At 42.7% G+C, this 20,337-nt stretch overlaps 1 protein-coding gene across 1 annotated transcript in view; it reads right to left on the bottom strand.

Moving 5' to 3' along the window:
• Window positions 1-5,906: 5,906 nt before the first annotated feature.
• The window catches only part of Hacl1 (2-hydroxyacyl-CoA lyase 1), a 34,513-nt gene continuing 20,082 nt past the window's right edge, over window positions 5,907-20,337 (bottom strand). The window contains exons 9-17 of the mRNA XM_050138232.1: window positions 19,830-19,965; window positions 18,521-18,626; window positions 17,100-17,183; window positions 16,320-16,421; window positions 14,122-14,276; window positions 13,285-13,443; window positions 11,174-11,281; window positions 7,692-7,878; window positions 5,907-6,054 (exon numbers count right to left, since the gene is read on the bottom strand). Coding sequence (XP_049994189.1) covers window positions 6,022-6,054; window positions 7,692-7,878; window positions 11,174-11,281; window positions 13,285-13,443; window positions 14,122-14,276; window positions 16,320-16,421; window positions 17,100-17,183; window positions 18,521-18,626; window positions 19,830-19,965 — 1,070 coding nt within the window. The 3' untranslated portion in view covers window positions 5,907-6,021. The remainder of the gene's footprint in view (window positions 6,055-7,691; window positions 7,879-11,173; window positions 11,282-13,284; window positions 13,444-14,121; window positions 14,277-16,319; window positions 16,422-17,099; window positions 17,184-18,520; window positions 18,627-19,829; window positions 19,966-20,337) is intronic.

Raw genomic sequence — 20,337 nt, 5'->3', positions numbered from 1 at the left:
CAGCCTGCAACAGCCATGTTTACTTATGACTGCTGGGTGGGAGGCAGTGGAGAACAGACCTCTGGAAACTTGCTTACCGGTCGCTCTAGCCAAATGACAAGCTCCAGTTCAGTGAAGAGGCCCTGTCTCAAACACTATGGTGGATATCCATAGAAGAAAACAGCCAAAGTTAATCTCTGGCCCCTACATGTGTATGTATTCACATATACAGATGCATACATGTATATGCACCACACACACACACACACACACACACACACACACGACTGTACTATCAAAAAAAAAACAGAAAACAAGCACTCATAATAGTGAGAAATGAAAGGTTAAAAGCATAGCCTTCTATAACTTGTCTGAGCAGTTTATGTATATGCACATATCCACACGTGTATGCACAGAATACATTTGAGTACCACAAGAAGAATGACGGCCCATTCTGACATCATAGTTCTCTAGTGCGGCATCACAGATGTAAACTGCGATGAGCTGATGCTCCATTGTGCCATCACTGCACTAAATCATGACACCACAATTCACCATTGGTGCTGTCACAGAGTTGCATTGTGTTCTTGCACAGCGTTATAGCATTGTGATGTCACACTGCTCTCGTGTCATCGCTGCCCTGCTGTGTTGGCACAGTGGGCATCATGATGCCCTAATCGTGACACACTTCACGTTGTAATGACCAAAGAGTGTACTGTGAAATTACAAAGGACCATTCCGATGTCCGTGGCCAAATAAGACACTGTGGTGTCACAAGATAACACTGATGGAATACTGAAGCGTTATGAAGGCTCAATAACTACCTGTGTCACAGTGAGGCATTAGGTAGTCACCGTGGAACATTGTCCCATCAGAAAGGCGCACTGTGGCATCCTTGCAGGGCCTTGTGAAGACGTAATTCAGCACTGAGATGAGACAGCGGCACACTCTGATGGAGAGAGGAGAGCTATGATGGGATGCCACAGCTCAGTTCTGAGGACGGTGAATTCTGACATGGTGATTCAATACGGTGACGCCACCATGGAGCACTGGATCATCACACTCTACATTTGATATCATAATCGTAGTGTGATGTCATAATTGAACATCTCAGTGTTACAGAAGGATACTGATGACACGGTGGAGCGTTCTGGTGTCGCAATGAGGCATGGCACAATGGAGAATTTGATGCAGCATTCACATTGTGATAGAAGAACACTGCAGCAGATGGCTCCCCTGGTGGCAGGGTGATATGTGTCTCACTGCCTTACCCCCGCATGAGATCAGCCCCAGAGAAGAAGGAAACGGGGAGAGGAAAGAAGTCTCTTAAATATTTATTGCTGTGACAAAAATACTCAAGAAAACCAACTTAAGAAAGAAAAATGTATTTCAGGTTTCAACCCTTAATTGGTAGGATTCATGCCTTAGGTGGGAGGTGAAGCAAAATACTGTAGCGATGGGCGCTGTAGTGGGTTATTACCTTATGATGATAAAGAAGCATCAGAAAGAGAAGGGAAAGGAGGGGACGAGGAGGGGAGGGGAGAGGAAGAGGTAAGGAGAACAGAAGAGGTGGGAAGGAAGAACAGAGGGGGAATGCCCTTCAAGACCACATTCTCCATGGCCTACTTTTTCCTAGACCCTTCCACCTCCCAATAAACTATCAAATTATGAATCCATCAATGGCTTTACCCACTAAGACAGAGCCGTCGTGATCTGGTCACTTACCTAAAGCCTCATATCTGAACACTGCATTGGAAACCAAGTCCTAGATGCACGGGTCTTTCTGGAACACACCTCAGTCAGTCATAACACTAAAACAGACTGAGCACTAAAGGAGACTGAGTTTTGGGGGCTGGTGAGATGGCTCAGCTGTTAGTACTGACTGCTCTTCCAGAGAACCCAGGTTCCCAGTATCTACATGGCAGCTTACAGCCATCTGTAATTTCAGTTCCAGGGTTCAAATGCCCTTGTAGGATTCGGGGTTCTCTAAAGGGACAGAACTGATAGAATGAACACATGCGCATGCGCGCGCGCACACACACACACATGTGCACACACACGCATATGTGTGTATGATTTATTAGAAGGGTATTTATTAGAAGGATACTTCCCCTCTCTGTTCATATATATGATGTATTCGATATCTGTGGCCTGAGCAGTTGGACAGTGGGTGTCTCCAAACAGAAAGCCCAAGAGCGTGGAAGTTGTTCAGTGCACAGGACTAGATGTCTCAGCAGTCCCAACCTAGTGCTGGGTTCCCAGGAAGTCCTAGAGAGCTGCTGGTCTTCAGTCTGTTGGAATCCCAAGGAAGAAGGTTCTAACACCAGAGTAGGACTGTCTCATTTACAGGGTAGATGAACTTTCCAGCAGGAGTGAAGGAGAGCAAATTAGTTTCTGTCTTAGTTACTTTTCTACTGCTTGTTAAAGCGCCATGACCAAAGCAATTTTAAAAAGGAAGGATTTAATTTGGCTTGTGGTGATGAGAAGAGCCAAGAGTTCACATCTTAATCCACAACTCACAAGGAAGAGTGAGCGAGCACAAGGGATCACGGATCTTTTGAAACTTGAAAAGTCTGTCCCCAGTGACACACCTCCTCCAACAAGGCCACATCCCTAATCCTTTCCCATAGTTCCACTAACTGGTACCATGTATTCAACGTGGGCTATTCTCATACATGTAACCAAAGCCCGCTTCTGGCCTCCCTGACTATAGCAGACATGCACATGGCCCACAGAATTATGAAGACAAAACTTCCATATACATATTATAAAATAATTTTTTAAAAAGGAAATAAACCATGCTTTCTTTCTCCAAGGCCATTCTGTCCCCGTGATTAGAAGTGGAAGCTTTGCGACGACCTTTCACGTAAACTGTGCTGCACACTGGAAACCTATGTGGGGGGACTTTAAACAGTGTGACTGTGTGGGTCCGACCTGGAGATTCTAATATGCTCCATCAAAATTATCTAAAGCTCCTCAGCTGATTGCAGTGTGATGGGTGGGCAGCAGGCTTGCTCCTCGACATGAAAGGGCAGCCCCATGCTAGCAAATGCCTGGCCAAACCATTCGCCGACTGCAGCCAATTTTCCCTGATGTGCCCTAATAGGAGGAAGCTGTGGCATGGATAATAGCAACCAACAAACAATTTAAAACTAATTTCTACTTGGTTTGGGAATGCAGCATGTGACTTCCTGGCTGCCGACGGCTGGATAATTCAGTTTGGCTCAGATGAATAGGTCTTTCCTGAGCTAACAACACAGCCCAGCCTTGTACTGAGGTGTGTGTGGAAGGAAGCCTGCCAAGGGAAATGTTGCCTGTGGTTGGCTCCCCAGAATGCCAGACACACAGTCACTGTGTGGCTGTGGGGACTCGGCTTACCAAAGGGTTCCTCGATGGGCCAAAGCTAGACTTCTGCTGACCCCTCACTTTGTGGGTTGGGGCCCAACAAAGGAGAAGAGGTGGGGGGAGGAGTGTGCACCTCCAGTGGCTGCTGAGTGTTTCCATGAACAGTATATATGTCACACAACTCTAAGTTATGTTTCCTACACCCCTCACGGGAGAAGAGGAAGCTGAGGGTCTGAAAGGCTGGACAACTACCAAAACAAAGCCGGCATGGACTCATCATACTCAAAACCTTTCCCCCCTGAGAGACCCATCTAAAGTGAACTGCTGCAGAGAGGTTTGGGTCATACATATCCTTGGATCTGTCTCACAGAAGGAACTCTGCCTTCCCAGGTTTTCATTTCAGTCTAAAGGCAGTGGCAAGGAGACCTTCAGAACACACTTGAGGCGACTGAGGGACTCTCCTTCCAACTGTGGAGGCACGCCTGAGGCAAGAGCCCCAAATGCCAATCTCAAATATGCCACATCTTCCAGGTTTGTGCTATCCCCCACCAATGAGTCTAGCAAGGGCAGCAAGGTGGCCCTCTCTGGAAGAAGTTTTGTCCCATTTTCTTTGGTTTTCTGAAGCATTGATATCTCCCCTCTCCCTTTCCGCTGGGGTCTGATCTACACCCTCCTCTGGTGGCTCAACCAGCCTTTCCAAAAGTTCCCATGTGTTATCACTGGTCTTTCAAGAGGCCCTGGGATGACAGTCCTTGCCTCCACCTATGTGGGAAAGAGAGGTCATACTACCACCCTGGCTGACTCACCAAGGGAAAGCTGGGCCACCGTTTTTTAAAGGTTCAGACCACAAAAATACAAACAAAAAAACCCCAGCTATTTCAATGGTTGCCTTTATCACTGGCCTCAATGCCTGGAAGGAAGGCAGTTCAAGTAACAACTGATTAGCACTTCATAAACAATAGCCAAATTTAAAAGTTATTGTAATTATCTAACCTAGAAATGGTAGGTATTTATTTCTGGGGTCATTATATACCTTCGGGGGAGACATCTGACAGTCATCAGCTTTCCAGTGCTGAGACAAAACACCTGAGAAAATCAACGGAAGGCAGGCCATTTTTATTTTGGCTTATGGTTTCTGAGGGCTCAGTCTGTATTAGTGGGCCCCACTGATTTGGGGCTTATTGTTTCTGAGGGCTCAGTCTATATTAGTGGGCCCCACTGATTTGGGGCCTGTGGCAAGGTAGGACATCATGTTAGAGCTAAATTCAGGGCTTTGTGTGTTCTAGAGAATGTCTCCAGACCTGGCTTTCTGAGACTGTCTCTCCACATGTAGTTCAGGCTCGCCTTGAGTGCTCAATGTAACCCAGGCTGATAAGAGGAATTTTTCAGCTCCCTTATAATCTTAAGGTACTGCTATCTGTCAATAAGCAAAACACCCTTAAACAGCACAGAACTATATATCATGGATAATTCTGCTGGTCTCAGTGCAGTGTGAACACATAAGGTAGCTAATCTACAGTGGTTTGTTTGGAGGTGGTGTGACTTCTCTGCTTCAATAAGTTCTTTCCAAGAGAAACATTCAACTCACCAACTACAGGACAAGCTCCACTACACCTGAGACTAGAACCAAGTAATCAACAGTAAAATACAAACTAGACCGCGCCTACACACAACTTTACTCAAAGTGTCTCTATATACATCACTTTTGGAGCTTTCATTTCTTTCTCCACAACACTTTGGAGTTTTTGTTTGTTTTTGTTTTTCTTTTGTTATTATTGTTTTTTCATGACAGGGTTTATCTATGTAATAGCCCCGGCTGTCCTGGAACTCACTCTGTAGACCAGGCTGACCTCGAACTCACAGCGATCAGCCTGTCTCTGCCTCCTGAGTGCTGGGATTAAAGGCATGTGCCACCATTGTTTGGCCAGAAAGAGTTTTTAAAAGGTAAAGTTTTAACTTCGGAAATGGGTTTACATAATAGGAAACTGATAAGTAACTTGGCCGTTAGACACTTACCATGCTGTTATTTGATTATTTATGTGGTAGAATACTGTTAGTCAATTTTCATTCCTTAATAAGAATACCTGAGAAAATCCATTTAAAAAGAAGAAATATCTATTTTGATTCATAGTTTTTTAAGCTTTATTTTATTTTTAATTATGCGTACATGTGGATCTGTGTGTGAATATGTGCGTGAGTGTAGGTGCCCACAGAAGCTGGAGTCCCTGGAATTGCAATTACAGGTGAATGTGAGCTGCCCAATGTGGCTGGGAACCGAACTCACTTCTACTGCAAGAGTAGTTTGTACTCTTAAATGCTGAGTTGTCTCCAGCTCCTGGCTCAGCTGGGAAGGTTTCGGTCTGTGGTCAGTTGGCTCTTTTGCTTTGGACAGGGAAGTCATGAGAGGACTTGCCTACGGTGGCATGCATGCCCGGATCCTAATCTTCAGTGACCTCTTTCCACTCCCCACGTCCTGAAGGCTCAACCATCCTCCAGCAGGGCCACGAGCTGCTCACCAAGTCTTTAGCATATAAGCCTTTGGGACCGTTTAAGATCCAAAATCATAACAAATAATGGAAGCCTTTTCTGTTTTTAATCAAGTTCTTTAATAAAACATAATTTTAAATGTTTTTGCTATGGAAAGTAAATTCTACCTTGCTGGAAAGAGAAAGTTCCTCAAAACCGTCAACAGTTTATTCACATATTAGAACGGGTCAGCCAGTGAAAGTCCTAAAGGAAGACAAAAAAGGACAACATTCAGTCAGAAGAAATACCTGTATTTGACTCACTGTAATTGCTTTATGACATAGAACTAGACAATCATGGTAAAATAAGGTTTGTGTTTGGTCTAGTCAAAAGGAGCTAAAAATTAGTGAAACCAGCTGTCTTACACAAAGCAGCCTAGGAAACTTACTTTTCCCGAGTCTTCTTCCACGAACCGTATTCAGAACACAGAAAAGCAGAGTTAGGAAGAAACAGACATTTACTTGGCAGAGAAGGGGCAAGACCACGATCTCAGGCCTGAGATGCACAAACAGGAAGAACTATGGAGCTTCTGGCAGTGTCCTCCCCACTTGGCCAAGACACGGGTTACCACAAAGCAGTTAGTTGTCCTAACCTGTGGGTCGCGGCTCCTTTGGCAAACATCTTCCTCCAGAAATATTTACATTATGATACATATCAGTAGCAAAATTACAGTTATGAAGTAGCAATAAAAAAATGCATGGTTGGGGGTCAGCACAATATGAGAAACTGGATTAAAGGGTCACAACATTAGGAAGGTTGAGAACCACTGCCACAGAGAGAGATTCCTACGCAAAGCAGGAAGCAGCCAGCCTGCATTGTGAGTCAAGGGCAAATGGTGCTAGACAAACATTCAGTTAAAAGAGAAAATCTTGGAAATGAAAACATGTCAGGATTCCACTGGAATGAAGGTTAAAAATATATTAAAGTGTTTAATATAAAAATAATCCTACAGAATTACTAATGGGGATGATAATTAATACTTCTCCAGAAATACCCAAATGATGTCCAGAGGAAAATTGCAGAACAGACAGATTTAAAGCAGATCCTTAAAAGAATTAGAAAGATTCCTGCCAATGCCACCTGCCTGCTTCCTCAGCTTAACCTATGTGTGTTCATCTGCCTAGGCAGCAGGCTCTATTCTTGGAATCCTTTCTTTCTGCTCTAAGGTAAATTCTCAAGTCTCTGATGTCTATTTTCACACAAACAGAATTTTAGCAGAATTCTATATATCTGACAGTTTCCAAGCTAGTTGCTGTGTATTTTATTGATTGTTCAGGTATCTGACCATTTGTGCCCCATCTTACGCAAAGAAGAAAGAGACTGGCAGCAGATCTTTGTCTGAGAACCAAGAGAGGGACACTAGCTATGCGTCACTATGCGCCAGAGGTCACGTAACTGAGCGGAATGCAACCACGCAGATCCACGATTACAGGCTCATATACGCTGTGCTCACTGCATTTTCTTTTATGAGCCTGTTCCTCTTGACATAGAGCCCCTGTCTGTCTTTTCACCTCCTCTTTGCTAACTCGTTCTGACCTCAGTTTAAGCACTGCCTCCAACGAGCTTTGCTTAGCACCAATGTATTTCTTCACTTAGACTTGCTTAGAACTGCAAGTCAATTCCTTCCCGTCATGTCCTTTGCTCTGTCGTGTTTTGCTTACTTGTTACTCCAACAATCACACATAACAATATCTCAACAAATACTTGTTGAACAAGCAAATGAAACTTCCAAATTCAGAAAGAAACTTAAAAAGACTTCTGAATCCCAGAGTGTATGCCTCTCAGGGAAGAATCAGGAGAGAACATGTGTTTCTTGCTTTCTGCTCAGTAGCTGAACTTGCCTGGGCTTTCCGTGTGCTCTGTGGTTCAATCATGATGTTGATAAGACAGGGTTTACTTGTGTCTTCCAGTGCCTGCTTCAGAGAGTTTTGGAGTTCTTCTGGTGTTTGTACAAAATACCCTTTGCCTCCAAATGCAGTCATGACCTGCTCATAATGCGCGTTTGGCAAGAGACACATCGGAGGGACACTGAAAAGCAAGTTATAAGTCAATAAAATTTAAATCTTTCAGCTTCTAGAAAAAGTAATGTCCCCAAATTATCTGTGAAAAACATAAGCTGACCCACGGGCATACTTCTTTCCAGAACAGCTCTCTATAACAGCAATATGCAGAACACATGTGATTCCTTGTCCCTCCTTTATTCCATCTCATATTTCCATGCCCCCTAGGTGAGCTAGCCAAACTCCAGGCCTTCGTTGCTAGAAGAACCTGCAGCTTTCTCTACCAGTGGCGGCATTCTTAAAAGTTACTGGCTGGTTGTTGTAGGGTTTTGGGTTAGGTTTTTTTTTTTTTTTCTCCTTTGTTCATTTGCTTTTGAGACAGAATCATATAACCTTGACTGGCCTGGAATTTGTTGTATAAACCAGACTGTCTTAAACTTTCAGAGATCTGCCCATTGCTGCCTCCTGAGTATTGGGATTAAAGGCGTGTGTCACCATGCCTGGTTCCCCACCCCCTTTTTATTCTCGGATGGATTTTTTTTAAGCCTAGTTCTTTTTCCCTTTAGAGCAAAACAACAACAACAAAAACAGCAAACTAAACAAAAACAAAAGGCAATCAATTAAGCATTGGATCCAAGCCTAACGAAGACACCCAACAATCCCTTTGACAGCACTTTAAATGTCACCTGCATTCTAATTATTGGATGTGGAATATACCCCTCAATCTGAAGTCTTCAACTTTGAAGCCATCAACTATCTCAACTTTTTGAAGATTCTCATCTTTGGTTCTTGTTGATACTGAATTTTCAATAGTTCAATGTGATTCAGGTAAATATGCATTTCTCAAAGCACGTACAAAGTCTCCTGGTGCAGGCTGTGATGTGTGTGGTCATATAGGTATCAGGGTGCTAACTGGCAATGTCACAGAGCAGAGCAGTCTGGCCCATGTCACTTGTCCTCTGCTACAGCTGGCTGATCACTGCACAGAACCAGCAGAGGGCATGGTGCAGAGGCAGCGCCATCAGAGCTGAGATGCCAGTACATAAAACTGCACCTTCCTCTTTATTTTTGCTTGTTTTGAGACAGGACCTTGCTGTGTGGCAGAGTCTGGTCTGGAACTCAGTATGTAGCCCATGCTGGTAACCTCACTCTAAATCCTCTTGCCTCAGCCTCCCAAGGGCTTGAATTACAGTTTCCCCCTACTTTCCACTGAGTCTTTTTTGTGTATGACGGAGTCTTGATATGTCTTGGACCCATCAGCTCAATGATCTCCTCTTCCCATCTCCAGATAGACTGGTGAACAACAAGTGTGCGTCACTACACCTGGCTCCCTGTGCTTTTTATTGTTTATATAGCAATGTCCAGTAGAACTTTCTATAATGATAAAAATTCTTTACATACAGTATGGTGGTCACATCACTGCCTGTTACTATGGGTAATTGAAATGTAACTAAACTGAGAAATTGAATTTTTAATATTTATTTACTTACTTTGAGACAGGGTTTCTCTGTGTAGTCCTGGATGTCCCAGAACTCACTCTCAAACTCAGAGATCTGCCTCCCTCTGCTTGTCAAGTGCTGGGCTTATTGTGTGTGCCACCATGCATAGCAACAAAATATTTTTATTTTATAAGTATGGGTGTTTTGCTGGCATGTACGTCTATGTACCTACCACATGTGTGCAGTGCCCAAGGAAGCCAAGAGGTTTTACCAACTGTCAACAACTTCTCAGTCAAAGAGGAAAGGGTACTGATTTTTTCTTTTAATGAGACAAGGTTTTATGTAACTCAAACTGACCTAGACTTGCTATATAGTCAAGGATGTCCTTGAACTGCTGATCTTCTTGTATCTTCCTTCTGACTGATAGGTGTGCTCCAGCATACCCTACTGGTATGAAATACTGGGGGTCAAACTTAGGGCTTTGTGAATAAGAAGCAAGTATTCTACCAACTGAAGCCTAGAAACTGAACTTGACACTTTATTTTTAACGAAGTTTACGTAGTAACATGTGATCCAGAGCTTCTTCACCAGATAGCACAGTCTATACTATCAACTAGAAGGAAGCTAAAAGGCATGGCGTGGTGGTTTGAATGAGAATGGCCCCCACAGGCTCCTACATTTGAATATGTGGTCCTCAGTGGAATTATTTGGGAAGGATTATGAGGTGTGGCCTTATTGGAGGAGGTGGTTTCAAAAGCCTATGCTATTCCCAATGTGTCCTCTGTGTCCTGCTTGTGGATCAAGATGTGAGTTCCCAGCTGCTGCTCCAGGGCCACGCCTCCACTCCACCATCATTAACTTAACCCTCTAAACCTGTAAGCCTAATTAAACTTTTTTTTTAAAAAAACAAGTTGCTTTGGTTGTGGTGTTTTATCACAGAAAATGAAAAGTAACTAGTACAAATAGCTATGGAAAAACAACAGTGTAATGAAAACACTGGCACTCTACTCTCTGAACGTCTCAGAAAGTTTTGTCAATGCCCACGGCAGTTCTGACAGTCTTAGCTTGACTCTTCCATCAGATGGTAAAGGCTTAGCTTTGTGGTAAAAGTAAGGAAGATCTTTAAATCACAAATAGTATGCCAACTATTTGTGATGGCTAACCTTGGCTGTCAGCTTGACTGCATCGACTAACACCCAACCATCTGGGCATGACTGTGAGGGATTTTTCTTGACTGGATCATTTGAGGTCAGAAGACCCACTCTACATGCGAGCCACACCTCATGGCAGTCCGGATGAAAGGGCATGAAAGAAAAAAGCTTGCTTTTTGTTCACTTGCCCTCAGCTTTGGTGGGATGTTCCTCTATTCTGCTGCCAGGTGTTCCTTCACTGACTACTTTCTCAGGGTTCCAGTGAATACTACAGATAAGCTAAGACATCAGATTCGTGGACTAAACAGCTACTGGACTCTTGGCCATCCATTGGAAAGCAGCCATGGTTGGGTGGCCAGACCACAGTCTGTGAACCACTAATACATTCCCTTTTCATATATGCAGATTCACATCTACATTCATAAGTTCTGCTCCTTGAGAGAACCTTGACAAATACAGCATTAGCAGTTCTCCCTGGTGTAAATACCAGCACTGCTATTACCCTAGGGTAGACATCAGAAATCTTGACCTGAGTCTTCAGTGTCCCTGATTGTAAACAATCATAGACAGCTGTACAGAAAAGATCCAAGAAGAAGTGGCTTCTGCCACTTTAAAAAGGCTGACAAACTAACCAAGTTTATAGCATGTAGGCACATTCCAATACAGCAAACTTTTAAAAGACAGACTAAACACATGACACAACCTAACTGTGCATTTGTTGTGAGTTACTCACATTGTGGCAGCTTCTTGAAGATTTGACATTTTCCCCCAAGTGTCTGCATCAACTCCTTGGTAGATTCCATTATTGTTTACTACCAAGACTATAATTGGCAAGTTGTACCTAAAAGGGAAAGTAAACTATGAAGAGATCATTATTTCTAAAGCAATTCCTTTTTCTTAAAACTGAAATTTTTACTTAAAAGGAGACAATTTCAATAATTTTTTTTCAATAGGGAAAACCAAGCATTAATTATCCTAATAAAAATATAAAACCATTGATAGAAATGTTGCAGCTGTAGGATGTACTCAAGGCTGATAGTCTGCTTAGCTATGGATCTTAAATAACTAAACTTTTACAGGCAGCTACAAGAAAAACACCTTCTCCATTCCCTCCCTTCCTAGGCCTATTTCTACATGGTTCCTAGGAATACTGTCTGAAAAGTCCCATTATATTGTTGAAAGTGTCAATGACAACCAGCTCATGCTGGATGTTGTGAAAGACACATTGGCAATTAACACCCAATCTGCATCTCTAATGAAAACCAGCATGGCATGATCGGTACCAGAGACAAGTGTCCAAATGTCTCAAACAGTGCAGCAAAGATGAAAAGCCTAAAAAGGCTGAAGAAGAATGTGGGTTTGCTTTTATTCATTGTTGTATGATATTTTGATTGTGTTCTGACAAATAAAGTTTGCTTGACACCAGGGGGTAGGGTTAGCCACCATCTGACCAAAATTTACCACAAAGGTTTGAAGGACTGTAGAGAGAGGAGACAGGAAGTAGTAAGGTGGGGCAGAGAGCAGATCTCGGCCCTTCCGGACAGAAAAACTGAGGAGGTAGAAAGCAACTGGCAGTTGCTCCCTGTTCTTGATCTTTCAGGTTCTTACCCTAATATTTGACTCCCAGTTTTTTATTGGTTAAAATTAATTAGATTAATGCTTCATCATATTTTTCCCTGAGGGTTTATGGTAACGACACAACTGAGTCACATGACCATGGAAGCCATTTGCTCTCTGCGCTGGAAAGGAATTACCACCCTCCAAAAGGCTCAATTCTTTTCACACATCATCTTTTTGACATATGTGGATTTTCAGTATAGACCTCTAATAGGCCAAACTTTCCCCTAAACTGCAATAATGCTGACTATGAAAAGCCTGTGAGAATTGAACATGTCTAGTGTATAATAACATTTTTCATTAGTGTATTTTTAAATTTTCTTTAGATTTATTTAGTTTATGTATGTGTGTATTTTGCTTACATATATACATGTGCCTGCCTGGTACCCTCAGAAGTCAGAGGTCAGAAGAGGGCTTTTTGGTCCCCTGGAACTGGAGTTACAGGTAGTTGTAAGCCTCTGTTGTGGGTATTAGGAATCAAACTTAGGACTTCTGTAAGAGCAACAAGTGTTCCTAATCTCTGAGCCATCTCCAGACCCACAGAAGTATATTCTTTTTTCTTTGTTTTGGTTTGTTGTTGTTTTGTTTTTAGTTTTTTTTTCTGCTTTTTGTTTTGTTTTGGTGTTTTTTTTGAGAAAGGGTTTCTCTGTACAGCCCTAGTTGTCCTGGAACTCACTCTATAGACCAGGTTGGCCCCAAACTCAAGAGAGATCCACCTGCCTCTGCCTCCTGTGTGCTGGGATTAAAGGTGTGCGCCACCACTGCCTATCTCAAGTGCACTCTTAGGTGAGATTATATAGTTTATAGAAAGGAAAAGCGACTCCTGTAGTCCAGGTTGACCCTGAACTTGCTAAGCAGCTGAGGATAACCTTGGCCTCCAGATCCTTCTGCTTACTCTGTCATCTCTATTCCCAGATGCTGGGATTAGTGGAGTGCATTGCCAAACCTGGTTTGATCTTGATAGTTTTTTATACCAAAGTATTGAAAGTCCCAAAACATGTTTCACAAAAAACCTCCACCCTAGTAGAACAGTCTTATAGTTTGAATACAGCTGGGGAAAGAGGTCGGAAGAGCCCTCATGCTGACGCAGTGGGAGTCTCTCCATGAAAGTTTATAACTAGGAACCTCAAAACATGATGCTGTCCGGGACTCTTGCTGTGAAGCAAGTGAGTATTGTACGTTTTCATATTATGAGAATGAAATGCTATGATTTATGGCTCTGTTTACCTGCAGATGGTTTCTACTTCCATGCCAGAAAACCCAAAGGCACTGTCGCCTTCCACACAGATGACCCGCTGCCGGGGACTTCTATCTTTAGCCACCAGAGCAGCTGCAATAGCAAATCCCAAACCGACTCCCATTGTTCCAAAGGTGCCAGCATCAAGCCTGTTGAGAATAAAGCTAAAATCAAACTCTTTAGCACATGTCATGCAGGGTGGAGGTGGCACAAACCTTTCAATCTATATTTATATGGTTTATGAAAAAAGAAATAGACATTTTTCTTTAATATTAAATTTTTGGAATATAAGGAAGCAAGTTGTCAAGGATAAGCGGGATGAAAGGAAAATGCCACACATGATTGCTTGGATGAAGGTAAAAAACTGAGTACACAGGCCGGGCGGTGGTGGCGCACGCCTTTAATCCCAGCACTCGGGAGGCAGAGGCAGGCGGATCTCTGTGAGTTCCAGACCAGTCTGGTCTACTGACCTAGTTCCAGGACAGGCTACAAAGCCACAGAGAAACCCTGTCTCAAAAACAAACAAAAAAAAAAACCCAAAAAAACAAAAACAAAAAAAAAAACTGAGTACACAAACCATCACATTATACCAAGAATTATGAACCACAAAAACTATAAAACTATAAAATCTCACCTAAGAGTACACTTGAGCTGAGCAGTGGAGGCACACACATTTAATCCCAGCATTCAGGAAGCAGAGGCAGGTGGTTCTCTCTTGGATTTGAGGCCAGCCTGGTCCTGGCATGTACAATTCTAAAATATTTTTCTTAATCAGCAGTACTGTGGTTTCAAATTAAACACACTGTCATTTTTTCTTGGAGTCTTACCTATGGCGAGGAAGGTAGTTCTGAAGCACGGTACGGCCAATGTCCATAGTATTAGCTCCCTCACTTACTATAAAACAGTCTCTGGGTAACTGTTCTTGAACATGGGAAAATACTGTGTAGTAATTCATAGGGAGGGATCTTTTGGAAGCTAATTCCTAAAAACAGAGGAAGGTATACACTGAGTTACATTGGGACATGATGATAATCACAGTGTCAGCAAGCTATTACCAAAGTCATTTTGGAACAGTTCAATACCACCAGTCAGCTACAAGATTCCCAAATGGCTGTACACTGGCTACTCTTTGACTGCGAACAATCCAGAACCATGCTAAGAACAATGTGCCCTACAGTCCCAGTTGGGACACAATACATAAGCTAGGGAATCCCCTCGACCTGGTGAGTGGATGAACCTTTCCTATTAAACACCTGGAGAAGTCTTAGAGTAAAGATGGCAACACTGGGCTAAACAAACAGAACGGGTCATACCTGTGCACTCTTAGAAAAACATTGTCTTAACTATTTTTCAGAACAGTTTTATCTGAAGTATGGTCCTAAATTTAAAACTAAAAGTTAGGATTACAGAAGATGACCTGAAAATCTGGTTCTTCTCTCTCACAGTGTAGAGGAGCTATGTTACATCTATTTTAAAAGCCCCAGTGCTGAGAGGAGCCACTGGTGTTTCATCAGTTAACAGTCCTGTCCCGGCACTCCAGCCTCACTGGTGCTACCCTGCTCTGCTGGAGGTTACATTCCCCCGTGCACGCCCCTAGCGCTGACAAGCTGACAAAGGAGCAAACCCTAAGGGGCTCCTAGGGAAAGACGCATTACTTACAACAATGGAGAAACTAGAACTTAGACTGGTTCTTGGCAGTAGAAATAGTCACTGACTAAGATTCCCCTGCATGGTGGAGTCAGCCACATCAGTTCTGCTAGGACGTTTGGTTCAAAGTACAAACTTAATCTATGATGACAGCTACATTAGGAAACACAAGTGCCGAACTTAAACTGCAGATTTGCAAATGTATCGTTCTACCAGGAGGAAATCCTAGGGCGGGCTGGAGAGACTGCTCAGTGGTCAAGGGCATTTGTTGCTCTTATGGAGGACCCAGGTTGGGCTCCTGTACATACATGGTAGTTCACAACTATCCATAACCAGTTCCAGCTCACCTCCAAGGGTTCTAGACACACATGGTACACATATATGCAAGCTCACACAAAATGGAATCAACAACTTAAAAAGAAGAAACCCTAATGTATACTGAACACTGCACCCAGCTGAACCAAGACACCCAAATTCACAAAACAGTAAAAGAAAACCTACCCCATCTGACAATCAAAGAGAAAGTGCTGTATTTACAATGACTTTGAATAGAAAACAGCAACACTGCTGAAGAGACCCACTGTAGTACTCGCTGGGAAGGATTAGTGGTGACCTCAAAATTCAAGACAGTCTCCAAACCTTCACTATGAGGCAAAGCCACAAGGGCAGATGTGAAAGTCACAAGAGTTTCCGACAGTGACTTGAAAGATAAATGGCAGTGTGTGAGGAAGGGGTGGACTGAACACTCACGCACCTTGAAGGAAAGATAATCTTAAGGGCAGATAACTAAGTCCTAACATGCCCTTAGGACTTAAGGGACATTCTTACATCAATCCTTAAATGTCATAGGATTTAATTATGATATTATACACCAAACTCAAACTGACAGCTTTCCAGGGTCAGATTGCTTTTCTTCTCATAGCTCACAGTGACTCAAGAACCATACCCTTTGGATGCTCAATTATGCAAGGAGCTTAAGGCCCTTTCAAGGTAAAGTAAAAGCATGCACATGGGCATGCATATGCTTTTTCTTAACTATTTACAAGGTTGAAACTTTACTATCCACCCCTTCCCCCACACACAGGGTTTCTCTATAGACCAGGCTGGCTATGAACTCTGAGATCTGCCTGCCTCTGCCTCCCCAGTGCTGGGATTAAAGGCATGTGCCGCCATGCCAGCTTCACTACCATTTTCTATTAGGCTCTTATCTGACTTTCTGGTTTGTGGACCTTTTGAGAGCTGTGCCCCAGTAGCACCCCTTTTGATCCCCAAGCTTACACAATGCAGTACTTCCTAGGACTGTCTATGCCCCATTATGAGAGGCCAAAGCAACTCATCAACCTGAAGGGCTCTTGAAACACAACTGGTCCCACATTACCTTGGATGCAGCTTCATTGGTCCTCATTTTTTCCCTCAGAGTCTCCCACCATTTGCTGTCTATGGGGTACTGCCATGGGGTTTTATCAAACTGTTCCAAAAGCTAAAAACAAACAAACAAACTTCCTTAAAGTAGGCAATGGCACACTGCTCTGCCCTTCACATTGCTCACACTTGCTTCTCTTCCTGCAGAGCAACTGATGGCAGACCAGTGGGTGGCAGGGTGAGCCACACACACAGACCACATGCTGCAGAATGACTGCACATGTGACACGGACTGCATCTGCATCTCAAATGCTGTGTACTCAAGATAACGAATATCATACAAAATCGAGCGATAAATGTGACCATATTTTACCTCCGGCCACAATGAAATATATAGATTACATATAAATAGAAAGTTAGACAAGTCCTTGATTATAGTTTAAAGAGTAAAAATTCCTTTACTACCTAAAAATATACTGTTATACTTCCACTGTGTAAGTCAAGTTAAACTAATGCTGTATTGTAATTTTCTCAGAAAGTTGAATTCTAACTACTGAATTCTGGTTTGAATATTCAAACCTTAAATTTTCATGACATCAAATTAGTGTTCTAAACGCTTAACTTCCACAAATATGAACAGTGTACATTGAGCTGAATTTACCAAGTTCCAAACTTACAGTTAAAGTTAGTTTCCCATCATGAACTTGCCACCAAGCCAATCAAGACTAACATTATCCAGAATTGACTGTCCACAGAGAACAGTCCACAGGAATTAAAATCCAGAGAAAGGAATTACCTGCTTAGAAACAGCATTTATGTCTCCTAGCAAAGTCACAGAAGGCCTTACATTATTACCCAATTCTTCGGCACAGATATCAATCTAAAAAAGAGAAAAACCTGAAGAACAAGCCATGTTTGGTCTTTTTTTGTTTTGAACAAATTGAGAAATTATTTTTTATTTTATGGTATGAGTGTTTTATCTGTATGTATGTCTGTATCACGTGTGCCTGGTGCCCAAAGAAGAGAGAAGAAAACATTAAATACTCTTTTTTTTTTAATTTTTTTAAATTTATTAAAGATTTCTGTCTCTTCCCCNAATCAGGGTTCTCTGCCCTGTGGGAAGTCCAAGGACCACCCTCCTCCATCCAGGTCTCGTAAGGTGAGCATCCAAACTGCCTAGGCTCCCACAAAGCCAATACGTGCAGTAGGATCAAAAACCCATTGCCATTGTTCTTGAGGTCTCAGTAGTCCTCATTGTCCACTATGTTCAGTGAGACCCGTTTTAACCCAGGCTTTGCATTAAATACTCTTGAACGGAGTTACAAATGGTTGTGGGCTGCCATGTGAGTGTCGGAAATTGAACCCTGAACCTCTGGAAGAGAAGCCAACTCTTAAAAACCTTTAAGAGAGACTATTGTGCCAGTGATGGGGTGCATGCCTTTAACCCCAGCACTTGGAAGGCAAAGGCAGGTGGATCTCTGAGTATGAAGCCAGCCTGGTCTACAGAGTGAGTTCCAGGACAGCCAGGACTAAACAGAGAAACTCTTGTTTCAAAAAAAAAAAAAAACAAAACAAAAAACAAAAAAAAAACCCCAGCAACAACAAAACAACAACAACAACAAAACCCATCCAAATAAAAACAACAACAACAACAACAACAACAAAAAAAACTTTAAGAAGGACAGAGAGGTGACTCAGAAGTTAAGACCTCTTCTAGAGGACCTCAATTTGAGTCCCAGAACTGGCTCCAGTTCCTGGGTATGTGGTGCCCTCTGCTGACCTCAGCGGGCACCAGGAGAGGTTGGAGTACTTTCCAGACATTCAGTTTAGGGGCAGGTGAGTTCAAGGCAGAGTCATCTAGAGGTTTCCAGAGGCAGTTTTAGCATCTAAAAGGACAATTCACCTCCTTACAAGGCCGAGGTGTCCCTCCAGTCTATCATCCTACTTAAGCCTCTCTGTCTTTAAATACACTCCAGCTGCAAGGAAGAGGCACATTATGCTTTTCAAATTGTTTCAGACTCGACTTTGAAAGCTTTTCTCCTTAAAATTAGCACAGGATATTTTGTAGGCTTGAAAAGGCAGCTGACTTTGGTACCTGTAATTACATCAGATAATTTGTAAAATCTATTTCTGTAAGAAAAAAGGTTCTTTACAAAAGAGGGTGAACAAAGAAGCACAGAGCTGATCAGAGTCATCCCCTGCCCCCATGCCCAGTACCTGAATAAACTTCACATTTGCCTGGTATCTTGGAGGCAATCCAAAATGTAATATCCAGTTCAGCCTCGCACCAAATAACACAATCACATCAGCAAACTGCAGAGCCCTGTTAAAAAAAATTAACAGCAAACAAACTAATGATTTTCCTAAAATATTTTCGAAGTCTAGATAATTTGGAACTTCTAGAGTAAATCTGATCTTTCTAATTGAGTTTTGAAAGATTGGGAAGATGGCTTAGTGGACAAAATGCTTGCTGCGCAAGCATGAGAACCTGATCTGGACCCTCGGCGCCCACATAAAGGGTGACTGCTATGGTGCTGTCCCCACCTGAGGGCTGGGGGTGGGGACAGGTGCAAGCCAGGTGCCTAGTCAAACTGGCAAGCTTCAGGCTCAGTTAGAGACCCTGTCTCAAAACTAAGGGGAAATGTGACTGAGAAGAAACCTAAGAAATCCTTGGTATCCTGCATGTATGCGCTCTACCCCCCAACACATAGAAAAACATAATCTGTCATTTTGTTTTGTTTTGAAGATGGGATATTGCTTTTTAAACTAAAGTTGGCCTCAAACTTAAATGCTGAGGTTACAGGCATGCACTATGCCTGGATAGCTTTTGGTTTGTAGGTTTTTTCTGGGGCTGAAACCAGGACCTCAAGCATGCTAGTCAAGCACCTTAGTGAGTCACACTCCAGCTCCCAGACCCTACATTCGCATCTCAATGCATTCTTCACACTGATTTCCAGGAGCAGATTCTCCTTGGTGATGGGATTAAAGACATGTGCCACCATGCCCAATTTATACAATGCAGGACTTCATGCCTGCTAGATAAGAACTCTCCCAATTGAGCTACATCTTCATTCTGGAATTGCTTTTGAAAATATACTATATGTATTTTCACCTAATATGCAAATAATTGAGACCAGGTTGTGCTTTCGCAAATTTTCAGTAACTTCATCATCTAAATTTGGGACTTTTGCTTTGTGAAAATTCCAAAGATTCTACCGATGGTATTGTAAGCACATCACTCTGTAGATAACAGAAGGCAGATATTATACTAGTGTGATGCCAACTGAAGAATTTTTACAGATATAGAAAAAGATGGAAATTGGATAAGAGTCCAAACAACTCCCAGGAAGTGATAGAACGGGCCTTTAATCCCAGCACTCAGGAGACAGAGGCAAAAGGATCTCTCTGAGTTTGAGACCAGTCTGGTCTACAGAGTAAGTTCCAGGACAGCCAGAACTATGAAGAGAAAACCTGTCTTAAAAACAAACAAACAAAAAAGAAACAAAGAGCCTGGAATGCCACACACCTGGATCTGGCTGCACCTACACAGTTTGGATGATTGTCAGGGACAACACCCTTCCCCATAGGGGTAGGCAAAAATGGCAAATTGCACTGCTCCACCAGCTTCCGGAGACTGTCCTCTGCACGGGAATAAGCGGCACCTACAGGAAATGCAAATCACCGGATGATCAGTCACAGTGCACACTGGGAACCTCCAATGAATCATGTGATCCTCTACTGTATAAACATCAGCTTTAAAGCTAAATGAAGAACTGCCTCTAAACAAACGCGTGTCTCCTGCTGCTCTCACCTTCCTGCTTTATGCTCAGGGTCTACCAAACTACCCACAATTCCCTGAATATAAATGGGCAGGGAAGACCTTTGCCCTCTATTACCAGTAAGCCTCCTCTGCAGTACACTGTATCTGGGTTTTGAGGGTTGCTACAATGCTGTGGTACATATCTGTTTTTACAACTGTGTGCTGCAGAAAAAAAAAAAAAAAAAAAAAAATGCCCTCAGAGACACTGAAAAAA

The sequence above is a fragment of the Alexandromys fortis genome, unplaced genomic scaffold, assembly GCF_014885135.2.
Source record: "Alexandromys fortis isolate MF-2015 unplaced genomic scaffold, M_Fortis_MF-2015_v1.1 scaffold_14, whole genome shotgun sequence".
NCBI classification, from domain to species: Eukaryota; Metazoa; Chordata; class Mammalia; order Rodentia; family Cricetidae; genus Alexandromys; species Alexandromys fortis.
The sequence above is the reverse complement of the archived record's forward strand: the minus strand, read 5'-3'. Positions and strand labels throughout refer to the sequence as shown.